Genomic DNA, 21,435 nt, shown 5'->3' with positions numbered 1-21,435 from the left:
GCAGCAACTTGAGGCAACATTAATCGCTATTAGCACAACACGTCCAAAACTCTAAGTGAACTGTCAGCAGTCGAGTTGCATTGTGGGTAAAGTAGGCCCCAAGTTTTGACATGGAAGAATGCATGGAATAAGAAAACAATGATATCTCTGGCTGCATTGATTTTTATTCAAAGTTTTTTTTTTACTCACCACAGCATCCTCAGATCCAAAAAGAGTCCCAGTACATCAAGTACCTGTGCTGTGATGATGCTTGGACCATGAACCTTTGGGTAACCGGCATACGTATCGCAAAGGTACATTAAACTCTAAGCTCTGCATTTAATAACAGGAAATAATTTCCATGTGACCAGAATTCATGCTCTGTGGTGTGTTCCTTGCACTTCCAGTACGGTGTGTCGTTGTATGAAAACTATAAAACAGCCGAGAAGAAGTCTGCCATCAGCTCCGTGTGGACGAACCGCAGCACTCCATCAAGCTCCAATCCATCAACACCATCACCCACCATCAAAAGTAGCACGACACACAACCTGCTCTTACTGAGCGTTCCACTGATTTGAAACAATCCAGATGTGGTAATATTAGTACAAACCTTTTGCTTGTACAGTATGTTCACTCATGGTTTTTGCTTCTCTGCCAGCTAAATCACCAAGCCAGGCCAATGGTCATGCTCCCAAGCCCCAACCAAGACCTGTTTCTAACGTAAGAATCTCTTCATTAGGGGTTAAACTAAGGATTATTTTCATTATCAATAAATAAAAACGTGTCCCCCTCTTGTACATTTTGTATCATTATGTTACATTCTGTCTTCGCAGGACTTTGAAAATGTTCCACCTCCACCTCCACCTCCACCAATGGCCGATATGCTCCCTCCACCACCTCCAGACCCTGTCCTCCCTCCTCTACCACCTCCTTTGGCTGCCAAGGGTTCCCCAAAACCTGCCATCCCCCAGCGACACCTTCCAAGCAACTTCCCTCCACCTCCAATGGACAACCTCCCTCCTCCACCACCGCCCCCACCCATCAACGATGCCTCAGAGGCCCCGCCAGACTTCCTTCCACCTCCTCCTCCTCCTGCCACTGGCTATGGTTCACTGCCACCTCCTCCACCGCCAATGAGCTCCCTACCACCACCGCCTCCCCCAGGTAGTTTTGGAGGTATGGACCAGTCTCTGCCTCCTCCACCGCCAGATCCAGGCTTTTTACCACCGCCTCCACTTCAGCCAATGTTCACGGGGGCTGGAGGAGCACCACCTCCACCTCCGCCTCCACCTCCACCTCCACAGCCTGCAGCCCTGAGACCAGCAGCTGTGCGGCCCACTGGCTCAGTGAAGAAGATGCCTCCTGCTCCGCCAAAGAGGACTACACCAGCGCCACAGGGAGGAGGTGGAGATGGAGGTGGAGACTTCATGTCAGAACTCATGCTGGCCATGAACAAGAAGCGTGGCACTAATTAGCCTCACCCAGGAATTTGTGGAGTATAAATATTGTACAAAATGCGCCTGCACAACGACCAACTTGACCCTTAATCAACCTCGTATTGATTTCAGCAGCAACAGCTACTCTTTACATCCACAACAATACTGAACGTCTCCAACATGAAGCCAGTGGAGATCAGTACAGACTTCATATCCTCCAGAAAACAGACGGTGGTCCATCCATCTTTTTTCCTAAACTGCTTATACAAAACATAATCTTGCATGAATGAAGTGAATGGTGATAATTTCTAGGACAAAATAATTACAGGACTGTAGAGAAAACTTTATATATAAGACCGTTTTTTGCGTTTTACAGAAACCAGTTTTTTGGTATGACATAATGAATATACTGCTGTCATCATACTCCAAAGAGATACCTTTGTAGAATTGTACATATTGTTTGCATGGAGTTACTTGGGCATATATTGTACAGTGTGCCCCAGCTTTCAAATGTCTTTTGCCTAAATAGAACTTCCTAAATAAATCTTTACAATTCCTGTTAGCATAGAAAATGCAATAGTTTTTTCTTATTGGTATTGAATTATTGCGTCTTCTCCCTATCATCAAGTACAACCTGCTGCCATTGGCATCTCAAAGCAACAACCCCCCAGGTAATCATCTCATAATCAATATCAAGCCTCAGAAATGCTATGAACGCTATTAATATGAAAAAAAAGCTTTGGATCTACTTTACTTTTACTTTGTGTGTGCTGTATGTGAATGGGGTGAAAAGTCATATTGTATATGAACCTAGATCTGTATAAAAGCAGTAGGACAGCCTCCACAGTAGCATCGTTGTATTTATTTTGGTGTCAATATGGATGAAAGTATGTAGTTGTCAAACAGTCAAAGTACACTTTTATGAGCTAAATACAATTAGAATTTCATTCTTCTGTTACACTAAGAGCCATATACAATTATACATTTTTTGTTGGTCACTGTATCCACACATAGTGGGTAGAAAGGAGTATAAAAGAACCATGACCTTGACATTTTGGACCAAATATATTCCACCAACAGGACATAAATGACCACAATGTACTATAAAAGCTCAGCTGGGTTGTAATTCTTCTTCATTTTAGTACTTTGCTCAATCAAGGAGTTACTCAAGAGGAACAGCTGACCTTTAACCTCTTAGCCCACACTGGAGGTCTTGCTGCATAGCCCGCCTCCTCTGCAGTCTCTTGTGTAACAAAGGGAAAGGACATGATGTGGTGCAGCAGCTCCACCTAGTGGGGTGAAATAAAAAGAACACCATGTTACAAACAAACAACTTGTAACAGAAAAAGCACATTATAATAAACAATTTAATATAAATTAAATATTGTATTATCACCTCAGAAAAATTGTTCATCTCAGCTTTCCCTATAGCAGACTCTGCCATCCAGTTCCGCAGCACATATCTAGGATTTACATCTAAAAGATATTGGTAAAACATCATCACATTACAGAAATATATATATGTGTAAGTGCATTCCTCCTTATTCGCTGTTTTAAGGGACAATGTCATGACTCACTATAAAATTTGAAATCAACCAAAATGAACACTAATATGTAGATTTAGTGGCTTACTTTTCATCCTGTGTTGGCGATCTAAATCACTATCATCTCGTTGTCTGAAGAGAGGAAAAAAATATTACTTTGTAATAGTCCAAATACAACAAACAACAACAACAACAACAACAACAACACTGTGACACAAACTGAAATAGGAATGAGAGAGTATAGCAAGTGTTTTCAAGCACAGAAAATGTGAAATCATGTGAACATTTAAGAGAAACTTGGGTTACCAAACTAACTTGGCATTACATCTTTTTGCTTACCTGCTGAGCCGGAGCAGGTACATTCTGAGCCAATCAGAGAAGAGCTTGTGGGACGACAAGTCTTCAAGAGCCCACATCTAACACAGCAAAAAGATAAAAATCATAAAAGGGTCAAAATAGACAGTAGTAGTACTCTGGTTCTGCAGAATTTTTGCTGTTGCCGTTGTAGAATTTTACATGTGTTTTACCTGCATACTAATTGAACACTAATTCACTATTTAAACTATAAGCCTAAGAAAATACTCTACAACACAATGGATGGAGTTACAGAACAAAGCATTGTTTTGCTTTTTCATTCGTTAGTGGACAACAATGGGCTGAAGAAACCTTTTAGTTCCTAGAAAACTAGTTCCTGGGAATAAAAGTTCCACTTCCACTTTCAGTGGAAACACAGCTAGATAAATGTATATTTTGTTACATTTGTCAACATTTATTCATCCTTTTACTTCTACATTTGCTGCACAACACAATATTTCATTGCCAAACGATGTCTTGGACGTGGACTGCTAATACACCACATCATTGAGTGCTTGGTACAGATATTAAAGATGTCACCAAATTCAAAACTGAATCTAAAAACGGGAATGTAACATTGGCCCTTAAGCTCCACCTGTGTGAAGTCACTGTTGTGAAGCTGCTGGGCTGAAACTTCACTGAGCTGCCTGAATGTCATGGTGAAGTCTGACTGTGTGTCCTCCATCATCTGGGGAGACAAACACAAAGTAGATTTTGGAGAAAAAAAAATGAAATTTTTATACAGCCAGTAAACAGACGAGAGTTTAAATTGATTTAGCAGAATGAGATGAACTATGTAAAAAAGTCTAGGCCAGTAAACATTTACTCATTGTTACTGACTTGCCTTAAGCAGGAACGCAATGAGGTAGCCATCCTCCTCCTCTTCACCTAGAAGCCCCAGTTTAGCTTTAAATAGCTGATGAATCCTGAAATACAAGCATGATTAAGCTAGAAAATAACATATTGTACTATAACTCTATAACTGCTTAGATATTAGGAAACATGGAGCTCACCTCATATGGTAAATATCAACATATCCTTTTAAAATCATTTTAGCCCTGAGGAAGAAAAAGAAGACAAGTAAGTTCAAAATTATGCTGTCTTAGAAAGTTGTATGTTGCTTCTTCTCTTGTCTTCCAATCATTTTGCACAGTCAAAGATTACTTTTAATTCAAAGTTTGTAATATGCAAAAGGTTGTTTGTTGTTGCACCTTATATTAGTGGCAAACAGAGGTCAGTACTCCTCCCATATTCTTGATATTAACAATTATCATTTGAACACGACTGATATGGAATCTTTTTGACCGATACGATACCGATTTTAGAGGGAAGAGAATTCACATACTGATACTATAACATACTGACATGGCGGCCAATATAGTACATTTTTGAGCTGGAAAGAAATTTGTGCGCCAATTCTGCACCGATATGACTCAGTCACTCAGAAGGCTGCTTTCTTACACTAATAACTATTAAAGAATATTTCATTCAAATATACTTAAATTTAACATATAAATCAACCAATTGTGATTGCTGAGAGCTGCTTCTTCTCTTTTACTCCGTGCCGCTTACTTACTCTTTCTGCTGTTTTTCAGAAAGCACCGGACTGAGAGCCATCAAGAGTTTCTCCAGGTTGAACAGTCCAGTGTTGGCCTGAGCTCCTACGCTGTATCTGCCCTCATCGTCAGATGTGTTGGGGACAAAATCTGCAACATTAAAGCTTTGTTTGATATTTCATGAGAGCAGGGCATTCAGTTACTGTAATGAAATGCATTATCATACACACTGGGGTTATACGACTCCATGAAGCCAAATGGTCCGTAATCGATGGTGATAGACAGCAGACTGAAGTTGTCTGTGTTGCACACACCTGTTGGGATGACACACAGCAGATATCAGTAGTTGTTGGCACGAAATGTGTGATAAAATGTTCAGTCAGACCGAGTTCTCACCGTGTGCAAACCCAACAGACATCCACTGGGCAATCAGGTGTGCTGTTTCATTTACAACTGTGGAATAAAACACCTGGAAACATGAAAATATAAGAAAATAAAAAGCATGAAACAGTGGTAGCAGTGAGCAAAAAAATCATGACCGCATTTTCTTTTTTTAACCTAACTTACCAAATATTTATCTGGGTCATCTGAATCGACTGAAGCAAAATGTTCACCAATCACAAAGTTCAACAGCTTTCTAAAATCAACAGAACAACAACATGTTGTAACAAGCTGTAATAGAATGAGAAGAAAGCACTGACATTATGATAATGCAGTTAGACTGACCTCAGGAGATCTATCTCTCCACTTTGAGCCAAAATTTCTAAAGATCCAATCCGAAACCATGACTTTGCTAACCGGAGAACAACAGCTCCTGGTAAAAAAAAAAAAAAACATATAACAAAGCTCTACTAAAACATATAATGAAATAATAAATGTAACTGATTGTGTGCGAAATGTAGTTTTTTTATTGAATCACTGCACCTCTCTCTGTCTTCACATTGCCATTGTAGAATTGATCCCTCAACACCGGCTCGTCACTTACAATTAGACTAAAGCAAAGCAAAGCATTGTCAGATCAATAACAGAAAACACATGCACCTTCATAGATTCACATTTCTCCCTTTTGCAGGTGCATGTTGTGTAATTCAGTTAATTCAAGCAGGTAGTTCATCTGACTTTATCAATCTTAATGCCAAATAATGTTGTGCACCAGAGATATATGTACACATATTGGCCTTCTAAGCGTTTTTTTAAACATGTTATGTGAAACAGAGAAAACAAATTTAACAATTTCTGAATTATTTTTAAAAGTTTAAGTAACTGCTGTAAGCTAACAGTCATATATTATCAATACATTAATGAACACAAAAAATTAAGACATATTAATAATGAAAAAAAGATCCTCTGATAGGATAACCCTGTTTGTTGCCTTTCATCCATCACCTGTTTCTCTCACCTGGCAGCCCTGCTGGTTGGAACACCCAGGAAATGCATGGCTTCACTGCACAGGAACTCCCTTACAGAGGAGCGGATCACAGCTCGACCATCGCCTGACCTGTATTAAAATTCATATAGACATTTCAAAAGTGGCCTCTTGCTGCCATTTGATTTCACCAACATGCAATTGTGCCAAATGTGGCAAAGTGAAACAAGGAGAAAAAATAATGAAAAGGAAGAAAAAGGCCATGGCTGGAAAATAAACTTACCTTGAATATGGTGTTTTTCCAGAGCCTTTGAGCTGCAGTTCCCATACTTCTCCGTTCCTGTGGTGCATTTTATGAGGAAAATAAGTTGAAACATTAACCAACGATGCAACTTAAATATACATTACTTTAAATACACAAGGAATCTAATGCAAAAATATTCTCACCTGTTTGTATACTGACCAAGAGAATGTGCTCGACCATCGCCAAGCTGACCTGCCCAGTAGCCAAACTGAGGGAGAGGAATATTTATTAGTGAATTTTAATGTCACCAACTATGATCAGATGTACAGGTATTATTATCTTAAAGGAAATTTACAGAATTCCATGTTTCTTTGGCATTGTTGATCAATTTGGTTTAGTTTAACTATTGGTTGATGACATATCTGTTGAGGTGTATCTGTATATGTCCCTGGTCAAAAAAAGAAAATCTGATTGTGATTTGATTAAAGGAACTATAAGAATTTATGTATTTGTATGGAAAAGATATCAAGTGACTTAACTAAGCTCAGCTATGGACATGAATATTTAATGCAATCCAGTAAGACTTAATCTAAACGAAATCCGAAACTAACTCTACCTGATGACCTCCATATCTGTGTGCAAGTGGTACCGATCCTTGTAGCAGTCTGCCACCACTGGCATATTGCAGGAACTCCTCAGACTGTGTTACAGCCACGTCTACATCTAAGATGCCTTCAATGACATCCTGTTGAGACAAGTTGAAATATAAGTGGATTCCTCTCTTATTAAACAAACACTACGTGACGCTTATGATGTTATTACAACAGCACCTTGGAAACTGCTGCCAGTCTTAACGGGCCTTTCAGTGGGGTTGGAATGGATTTGGAGAATATGCAGTTCTTTACAGTGCGAACAAAGTTGCCATCAACCTCATCTACTGGAAATGCTTCTGCAGAAAGGACAGAATGGTGGTGACATTTATTTACACACTTTCATTATATAAACCTTTATTTAAATACATTTACCAGTGATGAAGAATCTCTTTTACCTATAAGCTTCTTGCAGGACACACTGAATTGGTCCAGGTCCTGTAGGAGGTCTGAAACACTCATGTTCCACCTGGATTTGACGGTGCCTGATGGCATTTCGTCATGACTGTGGCATTCACGGTCAGTAGCTTGGCAGAACTCCAGGACATATACAGGTGTGAAGCTGGTTGCTGCTACGAGAGCAAAGACTAAAACTGTTTGGATGCTGCACATTTCCCCAGACAGAGCAGCTGCCTTTGCCCTGTAAGCAATGATGTTGTAATAAATTAAATAATAAATAAACTATGACCTCCCGCTGGTCATCCTCATAAGGCAAACAGCAGTGGTGGAGGATGTACTCTGATTCTTACTCAAGATAAAACCACAATGTTCACAAGTCCTGCATTCAAAAGTATTATCAGCTTAATGTTTCAGTATAAAACGTAAAAATACTTATGTTGTTATTGATGTATTAAGGTTTTAACCACTTCATTTACTGTGGAGTAGTTTGTTCTATAAAAAATGCATCATGTTATATTTGTTGATCATTTGAAATCTGAACCTACAACTAGTTACTATCACTGTCAAAAAGTGTACTACAGTAGAGTTGTTTTTTAATGAAGTGCAGAATACATACTGCAATGTGCATATTTATACAAATGTAGTGTAGTGTGAACGAATAAGTACAATGTTTCAGTGTAACAACAACACAATGTAACTTTCCTCTGCAGACAAACAGCCACCAATGTTAACAAACATCAACTGGCAGTCAACGAAAAGCTGTATCTTCCCTAAAAACACTACTTTCATGCACTTTTTGTCAGCTTTTTTGAGTAATACCTAAACAAACACAACTAAAACACACCCTAAAATGTAAGCTTTAAACAATAACGTGGATGTAACTAGGCTGATCTGAGACCAGAGGCTACAAACAAGCACATCTGGAGACCACTAAAATAATTTTACAGCTCAGATTTAAACACAAAACAACCACAGTTTACATTTATCACGGCATTTCTTTCATACAACTCATTAAAAATGATTCATCTGCTCATATTCCTGCTCAACTCTCCGCCATTTACAGCTAACGCTACTTCCTTGTTATGAATCGTCACCGACCGACGACTGGCTCACTGTTTCCGGTTCCGTTCATATAACCTGTCCTGACTGCACGCTGCTGGGGAACATGGCGGGTCCATGGTGGAGGCAGTGTCGGAGCTGGACTACAATCTGTACCGGCTCGAGTTTATTTGACACCTTGTGGTATTTTAACGGCAGGTGTGTGTCCGTCTCCGCGTCCTCTTTGGGGCGGGCATCCTGGAGCTCCGGGCCGCGCAACGAGGTGAGTTTTCCGGCGACACTTTGCAGGGAGTCCTGTCAAACCCTGGAAGGTCATACATACCTTCCGAGCTGTCAGCCAAGCAGCCCTTACACAAAACTGTCTCATTCAGCTAACCGGTTTGTTCCTTAAGCGTCTGTGATATTTTCTGGAAGTGTGTGTTTTGCAGGAGTTTCTTGTGTTTGGTAAGAATTTGTTGAATGAGTGGTGACTTGTTGCAAAGGGGGGGTGTTGGCTCGTTCAGAGCTTACTCAGCTGGGATAAAGGTCAAGACCTGCTGTGGGTGTTAAACTAAGCTCTGCTCTTTACCTAGTTAACGTTAGCTGTCCGCCTAAAACCAACGTATGGTCAAGTGTGCATTCAATAATTTATTTAAACCTTACATTAATTCATTCATTTGTCGTTGACTCATGTCTGTCACTTCGGATTTCTATAGTAAAAACACTAAAAGAGTAAAAACTACAAAGCTTTAGACAGTATTTTCCAAAAACTGAGGTCTCCTCAACGCACCCTCAAATAGTTTTAAGCAGAAACCAAAATCATCATCTCAGATTATCATTATTATTGTTATAATTAGTTATTTGCATTTTTCATGTTGTATTATTGCAGGTAATTGTTCAGTTGTTGTTCCAGTAAATTAGACTTACAAACACTAAGGTTTATATGTTTCTAAAAACCTTTCTAAGCTGCCAGGAATTAAATTCTTGAGGGGGAAATGCTGGCATTGTTGTCCTTAAAGTTGTATCATTTCTAATGTCCTATTGTATCGTGTCCTTTTTGATGTTTCAGAGGCGGCCATCGGCACTACCAACTAAGATAAATACGAAAACTTTAAACTTTACATCATCTCTCACCAGGTGAGTTGTCTTAACCACACAGTTGTGCGTATTATTATAATATTACACTGCCAGACAGCTTTTAGCACATTGGAAGTTTCGGTTAAATGTAAAGCAGTGCAATAGCTACATAATCAAATGAAATTGTTTTAGTATTTCTCTTTCTGTGGGCCTCAGGAAGAGCAGCTGTTGCTCAGCCAATGAGGGTCCCAGATAAAAATAAAAAAACCCAATAAAAATGACCAATAGTAACCTGTTAAATTGTGTAATTGACACTTCATTTTACCGTTTGTGTTGTCTTTCTCTGCAGACACAAGTTCCGGTTGCTGGATCCCACACTACAGTCTTGCTGCTGCAGAAAGATACACAGTGATGCAAAGCTGATGGACCCCTTCACATTAGCCAATAAAGATTTACAAAGTTTATTCGATGACATCAGAAAGGTACATTTTCAATACACAGACTGTACTTGCTATGTCTCTCTACATATAAAATAATGGGAGTTTTCAGCGAACATTAAGTTACTTAACGATCCAGACAGCGTAGAGTCAGGAGGGCATTAAGTTGAATCAGAGTACTACAAGTTAATTGGGTGTCTTTTTATTGTTTTAGTTGATTCTGATTGACATAAAAGAGATTAATTTTATGCCTTTGCCTCGCAGGAACTTTTCGTATCCAAAGATGAGCTGAAGTCTCTATGTGACTACTACTTTGATGGCAAAGGCAAAGCAATCCGACCAATTATAGTGATCCTGATGGCCCGGGCACTCAACATCCACAGCAACAGAGCCGGGTAAGACTGAATCACTCCAGACCTTCACACTTTAACAAAACATTCGGTTTTATTTGCTGCTACTACTAACCCAAAGTAATGTAATGACTCTATTTGAAGCATAATTCAGGGTTTTATTTCATCTCACTTCCTGCAATTTCTCGCCGCTCTTTGTCCTCTGTAGAGATTTGCTTCCAGGACAGAGGGCCTTAGCTATGATCTCAGAAATGATCCACACTGCCAGCCTGGTGCACGATGACGTCATAGACGGATCGGATAAACGGAGGGGAAAGAGAACAATCAATGACATGTGGGGCGAAAGAAAGGTAAGGGAAATAAAGAGTCTTCTCAGTTCTGCCTTTTCTCCTCACCTCATACTTTCTGCTGCTTTACTTCATTCTCATTCATTTTTCAGGATAAGAATATCATTTGTTTTGTCTCTTCCAGGCTATCTTGGCCGGAGATTTAATCCTCTCAGCTGCCTCCGTGCTCTTGGCTCGTATCGGTAACAACGCAGTGGTAAAAGTGATGTCCCAGGTGATAGAGGACCTAGTGCGAGGTACAGTGGTCGGATTGTTTGTGCTATTTTTCCACATCAGTCAGTAAAGAAACCTTGCAGATTGGAGGCTGTAACTTGTAGCAAACTGTTCAGAATCCGCTAACACGTCCACTAACAAACTCACTAATATATGTTGATTGCGCTTCCAGGTGAGTTCATGCAGCTGGGCTCTAAAGAGAACGAGAACGAGAGGTTCAAACACTACCTCGAGAAAACCTTCAAGAAGACAGCGAGTCTCATTGCAAACAGTTGTAAAGCAGTATGTACGTTCTGTCTCCACGAAAATATCACAGAGCTGTAGAAAAGCCTGGGCTTCTACATTTAATGTTGTTTGTTGACTGTCTCTTCTCTTTTGTTTAAGGTATCCATTCTGGTGAATTCTGATCCTGAGGTTCATGAAATAGCCTACCAGTACGGGAAGAATGTTGGCATCGCATTTCAGGTCATTCTCTATCACTTTAAATCTACAAGCTACAACATGTCAGCCGTTTACTGTACAGTTTATTTGAAAAGTGAGACCCAAAACTCCATTAATCTTCTCTACTATCCTCTATTTCTCAGTACAATTGGTTTATATCCAGGACATAATGGTGTGTAGTATTAAACTTTGAACGTCTAATAGGTATATAAAATGATTTTATGGGTTCATTTTTCTCCTGTAGTTGGTGGACGATGTCTTGGACTTTACATCAGGAGCCAGTCATCTGGGGAAGCCCACAGCTGCAGATCTTAAACTGGGCTTAGCCACCGGACCGGTCCTGTTTGCTTGTCAACAGGTGAGACCAACGTCAGCATTTTAGATGGTTTGATTTGTTCTCGTAGAAACTGTACAGTCTTTATCTCAATTTCTTTCCGTGTTTGCAGTTTCCTGAGCTCCACGCAATGATCATGAGACGTTTCAGCTCTAAAGGAGACGTAGATCGAGCCTGGCAGTACGTCCTTCAGGTATGACCAATAATGCATTGTGAACAAAGAAAATAATTCATCAATACAGATTTCTACCTGTAGACTTTAAAAAAGATCTGTTTCCCTTTATGAGGCATTTTTATTGTAAATAGACAAATATAAAAGTCAATAAAGTTTGTGATATATTAAGTGAAGACTGTGATCAGAACCTTAAATCAATATATTAACACATCACTTAAGTCTGTGCTTTCAGTTGATGATGGAGGCATTTTAATTTGTACAGTGCTCTTTTTTTAAGGGTTGCTGATGCCAAGACTGCTAAACACATTTATACGATTAATGGCACAACTCGGTGCTCTCTGCTCAAGCTGTTAAGAATTCACAAAATGCTCCAAAAATGCAATCATGGTGTATGTGTTTAATTGAAAATTAATTAATTTTGCCGATACACAACAATGCTCAGCAAACTTTCCTTAGGTAGATGGTTGGATAGACCTTATTTTTCTGTTTCAGAGCGATGGCGTTCAACAGACCAACTACCTGGCCCAGCGGTATTGTCAAGAAGCCATCAGGCAGATCAGCAGGCTGAGGCCGTCGGCAGAGAGAGACGCCCTCATCAGGCTTACTGAGATGGTCCTCACCAGAGACAAGTGAATGTTCTCTGCCGGGATTCACTTCAGGCAGCTACTGTACCTGTGGGGAAAGCAGCTCACAGTCTGCACTGTCTGCACAGGCCAGGGTCAAACAATAACAGTGAGAGAAGCGATGGAGTTTGGTTCCGAAGGACCCCCGGTGCTGATTTTAGTACCAACACTCGATGAATATGGCAGCAATTGTCTGAACACTAATCAAAACAGCACACAGGGGTCTCTCTGAACTGATATGTTTCATGGCTCTCTCAACCACTCCCAAAAATACACGAGGCCGAATTATTTAATAATACAATGTATAAATACATACTTCTTTTTTAAGCGCAAATCTTCTGATTCAGTATCAACGGTGACGGTTTTGTAAAACAAACAAATTAATGGATGGCACTGAAAGCTACATGCCAACTCTTCAATATACAGTACTGTAAAGGCAACAACCTCCCAGGCCTCGAACTAGCCGACTGACAGTTTGTTACATGCTAGTGCTGAGCTGTGGCGGTGTTGCAAAATCTCTGTGATTCCAAACACAATGGAAGTGAGACTGTCATTGGTGTGCTTGTTTGGATCTGTGTTATCGTCTTTTGAGATCCGTCCACACCCCCAGAGGTCAAAAAGTCATGTCTTTTTGACCTGTGAACGTTTACCGACCTTTAACAACTAAGGCCTTAACATCTGCAATGACTGTATACTCAATAAACCTACTATTATGTTTTTTATTTAAACCAAGCCTTCGCTCCTTTGTGATTCCCTCCAAGTGACCACACATGGATGTTGTACGTAGAATTGTTTATTATAAAAGACTGTACATTAATTTTTCAATCAACATATTATATGTACAAATGAAGGGCAGACAGGGATAGAGTTCAAGATTTCTACCCATGAAATTGAGACGGAATAAGTTTTTGTTTGTTGGAAATACTAAAGCAAATGGGTAAAATATCAAGGCGTTAGCTGCAGTATCCTGAAATGGTAAATGGTGACGAATGGATTTGGAGTCAAAATTAGGTCATGTTAGATGCACGTTCGAGGGCCAACAGAAAAAATACAATGTTATAAAGATGATTGCTAGACCTGAGTAAAACCTAATATTGATTGGCTGATTTAACTTGAGTTAAAATATGTACACCTGTGCAACCCAGAGGATTTCATGTTCATAGCATTCAACATGGTCCTTGAACCCAGAGCAGGTCATTGTTGCCTGGTGAAGACTGAGGAGGTATTAGAGTTGTTTATTGGTCTACATTACATCTGAATTGTCACATGGCAGTGTCAGGCACGACAATTCCTGTCTAATCATCACTTCACGCTGTCCATCAGAGTCCATTATTTCCAATGTTACCAATGGATCCTACAGGTTTTAAGTGGATAAGTATAAAGTTAATAACAGTGATGTGACATAACCTTAAAATGCTTGATAAGCCAAAAATAATAATATGGAATGTGTTCTCTTGCTTCAAACAGATCTAAATGCATGAAAAAGTAAACTCCATTTCATTTTTAAGATGCAAATCGGCATATAGAGGGTGAGACCATGGGAAAGCTGGAAATTCACTTCAGAGTCTGAAAAGTTCAGTGATTTCAACAGTGTAATAAAAATTAAAAAGGTGAATACATTTACAACATAATGGAAGCATAATGGCAATAAACTTAAGATTACATTATATCTCAAAATTTTGCATGCTTTCACGCCAAGACTGGTTTTCAGGAGTAATTATTTGTCTTTGAAATACCATATACAGTATTTAAAATTTGTAAATGATCAACAGGCCATCTGCGTTTATTTTTACGAACGAGCCTTACGGAGTCGAGGAGAGCACCACTAATGAAAACTATCAAATAATCGACATTCACTGAATTCACATTACATAAACCCAAGTGGCTGCAGCTCACATTATATACAACTGACAGTACAAACACTTTCAACTGAAGGTGCGTTTACGTGACATCGCCATTTTATTTGTTCCGTCAAACCTAATACTCTTGTTCAGATTCAGTCCCGAATCGCCAATTTTTTTTGTCCAAGCAAGATGATGTCGTACACCCTTCAGCTGTGTGACCATCGTCTTTGAGTTCAACCGGTGTGAGCCCGTGCAGTCAAATTCTTTAGAAACTTTTTTTTTTTTTATTCTTTTTTTTTTTTTTTTACATATTCCATAAATGTCCCCAACCCACCCATATAACACCAAAATAAACTAAATAGATATTACTTTTCATTTTATTTGCAATCAGTTAAGGGAAAGAACATTCTGTCATATCAAAAGGGGAATCATACAGTTATGTCTATGCGTCTCAGGAGTCAAGATTGCGGCGGTCAGTCTCTCAGTGGATTATGATATGACTGAATAAATAGACTGTACGGTTACTGCGAGGTCCCTTCAGTCGGCGTAGTGCATGATGGACTCTACGTAGTTGCCAGGGAACAGTCCGGTGACGCCGCTGGAGACGCCCTCGAACCAGCCGTCATCGTTCTTCTTGATGACGTAAATGATCGACCCCTCCATGAAAGACAACTCGTCGTCCTTGTCCTTGCTGTAGTCGTAGATGGCTACCACTGAAAACGGCAACGGAGAGATTTGTTTAGAGGACATGAGCCAATGTTAAGACTTGAGCATCATCCAAAAAAAAAAACATGCTGCGCTCTGAGCAAACCTTTCTCCACGTAGTTCTTGGGTGCCCACTGCGGGTCTCCGTCAGCGTAGGGGTCGTTGTACTGCACGACGGCGGCGTCCTCCTCCTCGTAGTCCACTGGAGGGGGCGGCGGAGGTGGAGGAGAGTCGTCGAACATGGGCAAGTCATCCGGAGGCGGAGGGGGAGGCGGAGTGGGAGTATCTGCAACTGTTTAACGGACACAGGAAGTGAGGTTCAAAGCTTCGCTGGTCAACGTGAGCCTGGTGCTGGAGAGGTCGGACGGCAGAATCATGCAGAATTAATGATAAGACATGCAGAAGAGTGTATGGAAGGTACTTTAAGGTTAAATTCATCAAGCAGGCTGCATCACTGTTAGGACTTCCCACTTGATAGGAGCATACACTGTATGTTTAAGTCTCTTAAGTGGTTCGTGAAGCTTTGTGCTCCACTTGTTGTGGCTCTGAGACTCTATTCAGACATGCACGTGTGGTAAAAAGAGAACTATCTAGGACTTTTGAAAACTTATTATGATCTTCAGATGGTTATTACATGCAGAGTCATGCTCTTTATTAGGTTATAGCATCTACATTGCGAAAAAGGTATGAAAAAAGGTAGGTAGATAGCTTTATAATCATTTTAATCATCATTCCCTTACACTATAATTGCTTAAAACCTTAAAACCAGTTTCCTGTCAAGAATTAGACACTTCAACTGTATTGTAGGTTTTGGACCAGCAGGGTGCAGCAAAGAGCCCCATCTTCTCCAGTCCGGTTTTGCAGAGACCTTTGGAACTTCCCCCCCCCTAAACATTATCATTCACCTCAGCTCAACCCTGCAGTGCTACAAGAACATTCAACATACGAATACCAAGCCTCAGTCGGCGATAAAAGCCACTGCATGACACTAAATCACAAAAAGCAGATTAGGTGGCCCTCGACAATCTCAGTTGGTTGCTTTTGCACTGCACGTATTTTAAAAAGAAAGGGATTACGTCAGCAGCTATGTATTATACCCCTATTGCTACTAAGGAACTGTAACACGTGAAGAAACAAATCTCCAAACAGCAGATAAAGCTACATTAAGTTACATAAACTATGAAGAGACTCTAATGAGACACATTCTTAGATGGTTCATTGTTGAAAGAGGTTGGTATTAATTGTTGTCAACAGACGGGGGGGGTGAACAAGCACAAGGCATGCTGGGTGTTCAGGAAATGGAATGGGAATAATTGGCACAGAGAAGGCTTAAAAGTATGTCTATGCCTCTTCACTTACTGCTCTCCTGCATCCTGGCCACAAAGCCAGTCAGAGGTATCTGTGGAGTCAGCTGGGGCATGGGGGGAGGAGGAGGAGCGATAGACACTGAAAGCCAGCAGAGAAAAGACAGAAAGGCAGAGAAACAAAAAAAAAGAAGAAGAAAGAGAAAGCCCATCAGTCACCAAGAATATACAGAAGACAGTTAAGAGTGCACGCTGATCCCAAGCAAACAACACGGATACAGACCAAAGACACAACACACTGCAAGAATTGTGAGCTTGTATACATCTAATAGGACAGAACAGAGTGATGTGCAACAGTGACAGACTTGAAATGCTTAGTCAAATCAATTAACCTGTCAGTTAACAGAAACTTTATAAATTCCAAATGAGACTTTTTACAAGAGTAAAATTACCAATTTTTAAAAAAAGGTAACAGATTAATTCATTCAACTGTCTGCAGCTGCAGCATCTCCACAGATCAGACACAAATGCTGTAACACTGAAAGGTTCAGGGATGTCTGTGAGTGTGATGAGATCACTGAGGCCAGAGGATAAACCCTGGATTATGTCTGATTTCTGTCAGTCAAGACAGTTCCCACTCATGGCTCTAAAAGAAGTGAATTTCCAGTGGCCAGAAGGAGGCACTGTTTGCCTTGGATGTCTATCAACCTCCACCTCAGTCCAGGACAAGCCTGCTGAACTCCCTTCAGACCTGTTATGTATGTACAGAGTACTCTGAATTCTTGTTTTCTTTTTCTTTTTTTGACTTTTCAAAAATCATTTGTTCAATCCCAAGTTAGGGACACTTGAACTAATCAACAGTTGCAGAACACATTAAGCCCAGTGCTTCAGTAAACGCCCATCGAGGCTGGTGTTGTCTTAAGGAGATGAGGCACTAGAGCACCATTTACACCTGGCATTAACATGCAGTCTGGTTCTGGATAATATATATGGATAAGGAACAAAGCAATGCACAGGGAACACATTATGATTGGAATGCAATCGGCCACATCTGGAGGTGGTCCGGCTCACATTGTGATCTGATCTCAACCAGGTGTGAATGCAATCCCTACAGTGAGACCACATTCAAAGGGAAATAATCCTCCCAGCAAGTTAAAATGTCACCTAATTCCGCCTTTTCCTGCTATCTCAAGCTTCAAGCAGCAGCTAGCCATTCTTCCCTTTAAAAGTGACTTAAAAATGAGATGACGACTGATGGTGGCAAGCTGGCCCCGTCCAAGTAATTTGCATGTTAAGATCCCATCACAATTCGGGCAGAATCAAGGTGATTCTTTAATAACAGATGCAAATGCCCCTGGAGTGGATGCCATCACCCAGACAGTGTATCCAGATACTGATCACATGTTAATACCAGAATTAAAGACAGCAGCTAGATGAGTGTTAAAGCAACCCAAATCCACATGATGTACAGAGAAATGCATTTCCAGGTTAACTTCTGCGGGCAAAAACTGTGTCTATGCGTTGTTGGCAGACATCGATTGTCTGCATTGTATCTGCTGCAGAACCCAAACACGAGACATTCTGTATCAATACTAAAGACGTCTGACAGTTGGATAAAAAGCCTCAACCTGCGCTTTCAGACTCAAAGTAAAATTCAATAATTCTGACAAGCTCGACCTTCAGAAAGCAGTGACTCACTTGCAAACATGAAATATTGGGTCTGCGGCTACAAAGGTTAGCTTGCTTCAGTTTGTGACTGTGCATGACTTGGAAAAATGTGAAGTTTGGTGCTTCAGTGACAGTTCAGGATCTATAAAGCAGGCTGGGACTGGAGACAGAAGGGCCTTACTTGAATTCTGGCCATAGCCAGGTGTGCCTCCGTTAATATGAGGCTGCTGTTGCTGCTGTTGTTGTTGTTGCTGCTGTTGCTGTTGCTGTTGCTGCTGCTGCTGTTGCTGCTGTAGTTGTTGCTGCTGCTGCAAGGAGAACTGGGAAGTGACCGACGGCGCCCGGCGGTAGGTGCCCGTGGCCGAAACCATAGAGACAGAGGAGTTGGAGGGGTTGTGCCGCGAAATCTGCCGCGAGATGGTTCCAAACTGGGACATTGGAGCGGGGCCCAGACCAGGCCCAGGGGCCACCACTAGAAACACCCAAAGAAAAGGGAAGGAAGAGAAGAAAGACAGACAGGACCGAAGAGGGAAGGGGGGTTAGACGAAAAGAAGAGAAAAAAAAAAGCACCCAAAACATGAATCATCAAGATTGTAAAATGTGAGCTTTTAAAAATTGATTTCGAGCCCCACACCTTATAAAAAGACAATCAATAACCAATTAAAGGGAGCAGGTGAGCTAGGGAAGCAACACAGATCGTTAATTGATAACACTGTTACGCAGAGATATTTCACGATGGTAAAGTGAGTCCCAAAAGATCATCCAAATGAATCCTGCACCCAAAAGGTTCTTGTAGAAATGTTGTAATAAAGGAAAACTGTAGCAAAAGACTCAGTGAGCAAAGAGAAGAGGAGAAGCAGCAACAGAACAGACTGATCTGGCAGTGAAAATAACTTTTCTAACACATTTTTGGATTGTGAATGTGCTTGAGCAATCGCAAAGAGAGGGAGAGTTCACGATTGAGTGCACATGTGTATCGTTACCCTGGTTGTCTAATAATAACCAGATCATCCCTTCAAAACAACAGCACTGTCACAACATTAAATACGCTGAAATATCTTAAGATTATAGAAGCAGTGTGTGTGTGAAAGACAAAAACACAGAGGGAGAGAAGGGGTTAAAGAGAGTATTTCCTTTTCACATTTCTAGATAACATACTGTCTCTAAGGACGGGCCCTGCTCTCAGATAGGGATGGGTGGAACCGGAGGAAGTAAAGCTTCAGAGGAACACAGGAGCAAACAAACTTCTCCACATTGTCACTGGCAGAAGTAATTATAGCTGAAAGGGTGCATCGATGTACGGAGGATAAAATGTGCATGTTTCAAGTGATCATCTTGCTCAATATTGCAGATATAAGCAGACGCTGTAAACAAACACACACACACACACACACAGAGTAGTTGATAGGAATCAAACAGCTGGATGTTTTTCAGCCTTTCAGAGCCTCTGACAGTAAATCAAAGCCAGTTATCACTCAGTGAGTCAATACCCCGTGTAAGGTAAAGCTACATTAGGCAAAATTGAATGTTTGCTGGACTCGAATGGCCAGAGTTGAATATTTTAAAACTTCATTATCCAGGAAATCTTATTATGCGACATCATCTGTGAGTCTAGCATCAGAATCGACTGCTGCCTCACTGTTGTTATTTCAGGTAGCAATTTATTACTTAATGTGAGAGCAGTGGCCATACCTGGCACCTGGACTGGGCTATTAGTAAATCCATTACTTGTTAAGTAGTTAGTTAAGGTAGTTAAGTACTAGCTAATTTCAAATGAAGTGATTCACTAAATCAGGTTGCACCATTAAAACATTCAGCTAGTAAAGACTACACTAGTACTGTGTAACCTTGTTGCTAGGAAATGCCATCCAATCAAAAGCAATTAACTATGATAACAGGAAGTCACTGTGGCATCACAAGCTGCAACATAAATTACAACATAACAGTTTTAGGAGCCAAACAATATATTAAAGTTATCCAACAATGGTTATAAATTTAGGCACGACATTTTAATTTATGAACATTTATTTTATGTTTTATGTTATTAAGCGGTATTTTGATCAGGTCAGATATGTCAACCGTAATCCATTACTTATTTTTACTCCTAAATCCAAACTGGTCATGTATTAGCAAGCTAATATTTTCAGCTGGTTCAGTTTGCTATTCAACACGTACAATCGGAAGTTACTGGGTGTAAAAATGTATATTCATCTCTCCGCAAGAACTAAATGTGTGGTGTAACCAGTTTTAATTTAGTGATTACATAAATTTCCACTTAGCAAACACTAATGCTGTTACTGGACTGAGCTAAACTATGGTTCTTCTCTGTTGCAGGCCCAGTTATGGTTTAAGAAAGAATTCAGCAAAATTTTGCCTGTTGCAGCTTTAACTGCACTCACTTTTCTCTGGGAAAAGTAAAATAACTCAAATGAAACAGTAACATACCTGTGCAAAAGAAGCCTCAAAGTCCTCAAGGTAAATTGATTTTACATATTTGTATGGAATACAGGAACTCAATTTGGGGGCCTTCAATTTTATTTCTGGGATGTTAAAGTTATCATCTACTTACATGTAACTTAACAATTTTAGAAATTTTGCAGGCAGTAATTTTTGCCAGGCCTTAGGTAATATGAGACTTCTTTATTAGCCAATCACAGCATATTGGTGAAGAATAACGAAGCACCACCACCAGAGGATTGAGAAAAATGTTACGGAACTGAATCAGAAAAAGCCAGACACTTTCTCATATAGTATGTAACCTGCTGTGTCTCCAAACAGAAGCACATACAGAGCCTGTTCACACTGCAAGCAAGACCATCAGCATCAGCCAGTCATTTCCTACAGAGCTAAAGAACCAGGGAATCTGGCTGATGTACAGAAGATCAACATCAGCCGTCGAGAGCCAATCAGATTTCCGTCCTTTTCTCATTTCCTAAATAATGTTGTTTCAGTTAATGGGCAAATTATGGGAAGAAATTTTAGACTTTCAACTTTAGAGAACAGCTGCATCCATTATTGAAGTTGATGTTACACATTTAAGTGTTTTATGCCCATTTTCATGAACTAATTAGTACTTTTTAGCGAGTTTTGTTTACTCATTAATTTAGATCTTCTTTGGACAAAACCACGGCATGATTACACGATCACACAGAAACATTCAGAGCCGCTTGCTTGCAGTGTGTACAAACAGAAAGACATCCATCCACACGCATAACACCCTTGTTTGTGCATCTCCACCACCATGAGACGTGCTGATTATCCACCGTCCACGAAGCAGAGGCGTCAGGATCGGCCTCGGAGGTCGAGGAGTCTCACCTATAGGTAGTGGTGGTGGTGGTGGTGGTGCTGGGG

The 21,435-nt window shown here is 40.4% G+C and overlaps 4 protein-coding genes across 7 annotated transcripts in view; 2 read left to right on the top strand and 2 right to left on the bottom strand.

The window, feature by feature from the left end:
• Nucleotides 1–2,255, top strand: part of apbb1ip (amyloid beta (A4) precursor protein-binding, family B, member 1 interacting protein) — a 22,165-nt gene extending 19,910 nt beyond the window's left edge. Inside the window, exons 11-14 of the mRNA XM_035653349.1 lie at nt 195–293; nt 387–510; nt 638–699; nt 813–2,255. Of these exons, the coding sequence (XP_035509242.1) occupies nt 195–293; nt 387–510; nt 638–699; nt 813–1,454 (927 nt within the window). The 3' untranslated portion in view covers nt 1,455–2,255. The remainder of the gene's footprint in view (nt 1–194; nt 294–386; nt 511–637; nt 700–812) is intronic.
• An 11-nt stretch (nt 2,256–2,266) lies between these two features.
• LOC118321832 (protein adenylyltransferase SelO-like) lies at nt 2,267–8,694 on the bottom strand. Its single transcript, XM_035653364.1, has 19 exons — nt 7,528–8,694; nt 7,310–7,428; nt 7,096–7,224; nt 6,683–6,747; nt 6,519–6,575; nt 6,269–6,367; nt 5,794–5,861; nt 5,596–5,683; nt 5,437–5,506; nt 5,266–5,338; nt 5,100–5,183; nt 4,890–5,019; nt 4,327–4,371; nt 4,158–4,239; nt 3,909–4,001; nt 3,299–3,375; nt 3,048–3,091; nt 2,812–2,891; nt 2,267–2,704 (listed from the first exon to the last, which is right to left on the bottom strand). The coding sequence occupies exons 1-19, from the start codon at nt 7,739–7,741 to the stop codon at nt 2,582–2,584; spliced, it is 1,740 nt and encodes a 579-aa protein (XP_035509257.1). The 5' UTR covers nt 7,742–8,694; the 3' UTR covers nt 2,267–2,581.
• pdss1 (prenyl (decaprenyl) diphosphate synthase, subunit 1) lies at nt 8,694–13,295 on the top strand. Its single transcript, XM_035653414.1, has 11 exons — nt 8,694–8,849; nt 9,636–9,703; nt 9,993–10,125; nt 10,345–10,475; nt 10,639–10,780; nt 10,902–11,013; nt 11,163–11,272; nt 11,375–11,455; nt 11,676–11,789; nt 11,878–11,958; nt 12,433–13,295. The coding sequence occupies exons 1-11, from the start codon at nt 8,694–8,696 to the stop codon at nt 12,571–12,573; spliced, it is 1,269 nt and encodes a 422-aa protein (XP_035509307.1). The 3' UTR covers nt 12,574–13,295.
• Nucleotides 13,296–13,342: 47 nt separating this feature from the next.
• The window catches only part of abi1a (abl-interactor 1a), a gene marked incomplete at its 5' end in the record, with an annotated part of 33,010 nt that continues 24,917 nt past the window's right edge, over nt 13,343–21,435 (bottom strand). For 2 of the 4 annotated variants that reach the window (XM_035653375.1, XM_035653384.1), the window contains 4 exon segments: nt 13,343–15,120; nt 15,219–15,404; nt 16,472–16,558; nt 18,266–18,556. In XM_035653375.1, the coding sequence (XP_035509268.1) occupies nt 14,945–15,120; nt 15,219–15,404; nt 16,472–16,558; nt 18,266–18,556 (740 nt within the window). 4 annotated transcript variants of the gene reach the window in all.

This window comes from Morone saxatilis, unplaced genomic scaffold (genome assembly GCF_004916995.1).
Source record: "Morone saxatilis isolate NCDOM2014 unplaced genomic scaffold, NCSU_SB_2.0 Contig0, whole genome shotgun sequence".
Taxonomy (NCBI): Eukaryota; Metazoa; Chordata; class Actinopteri; family Moronidae; genus Morone; species Morone saxatilis.
This window is presented reverse-complemented; position numbering and strand designations above follow the sequence as displayed.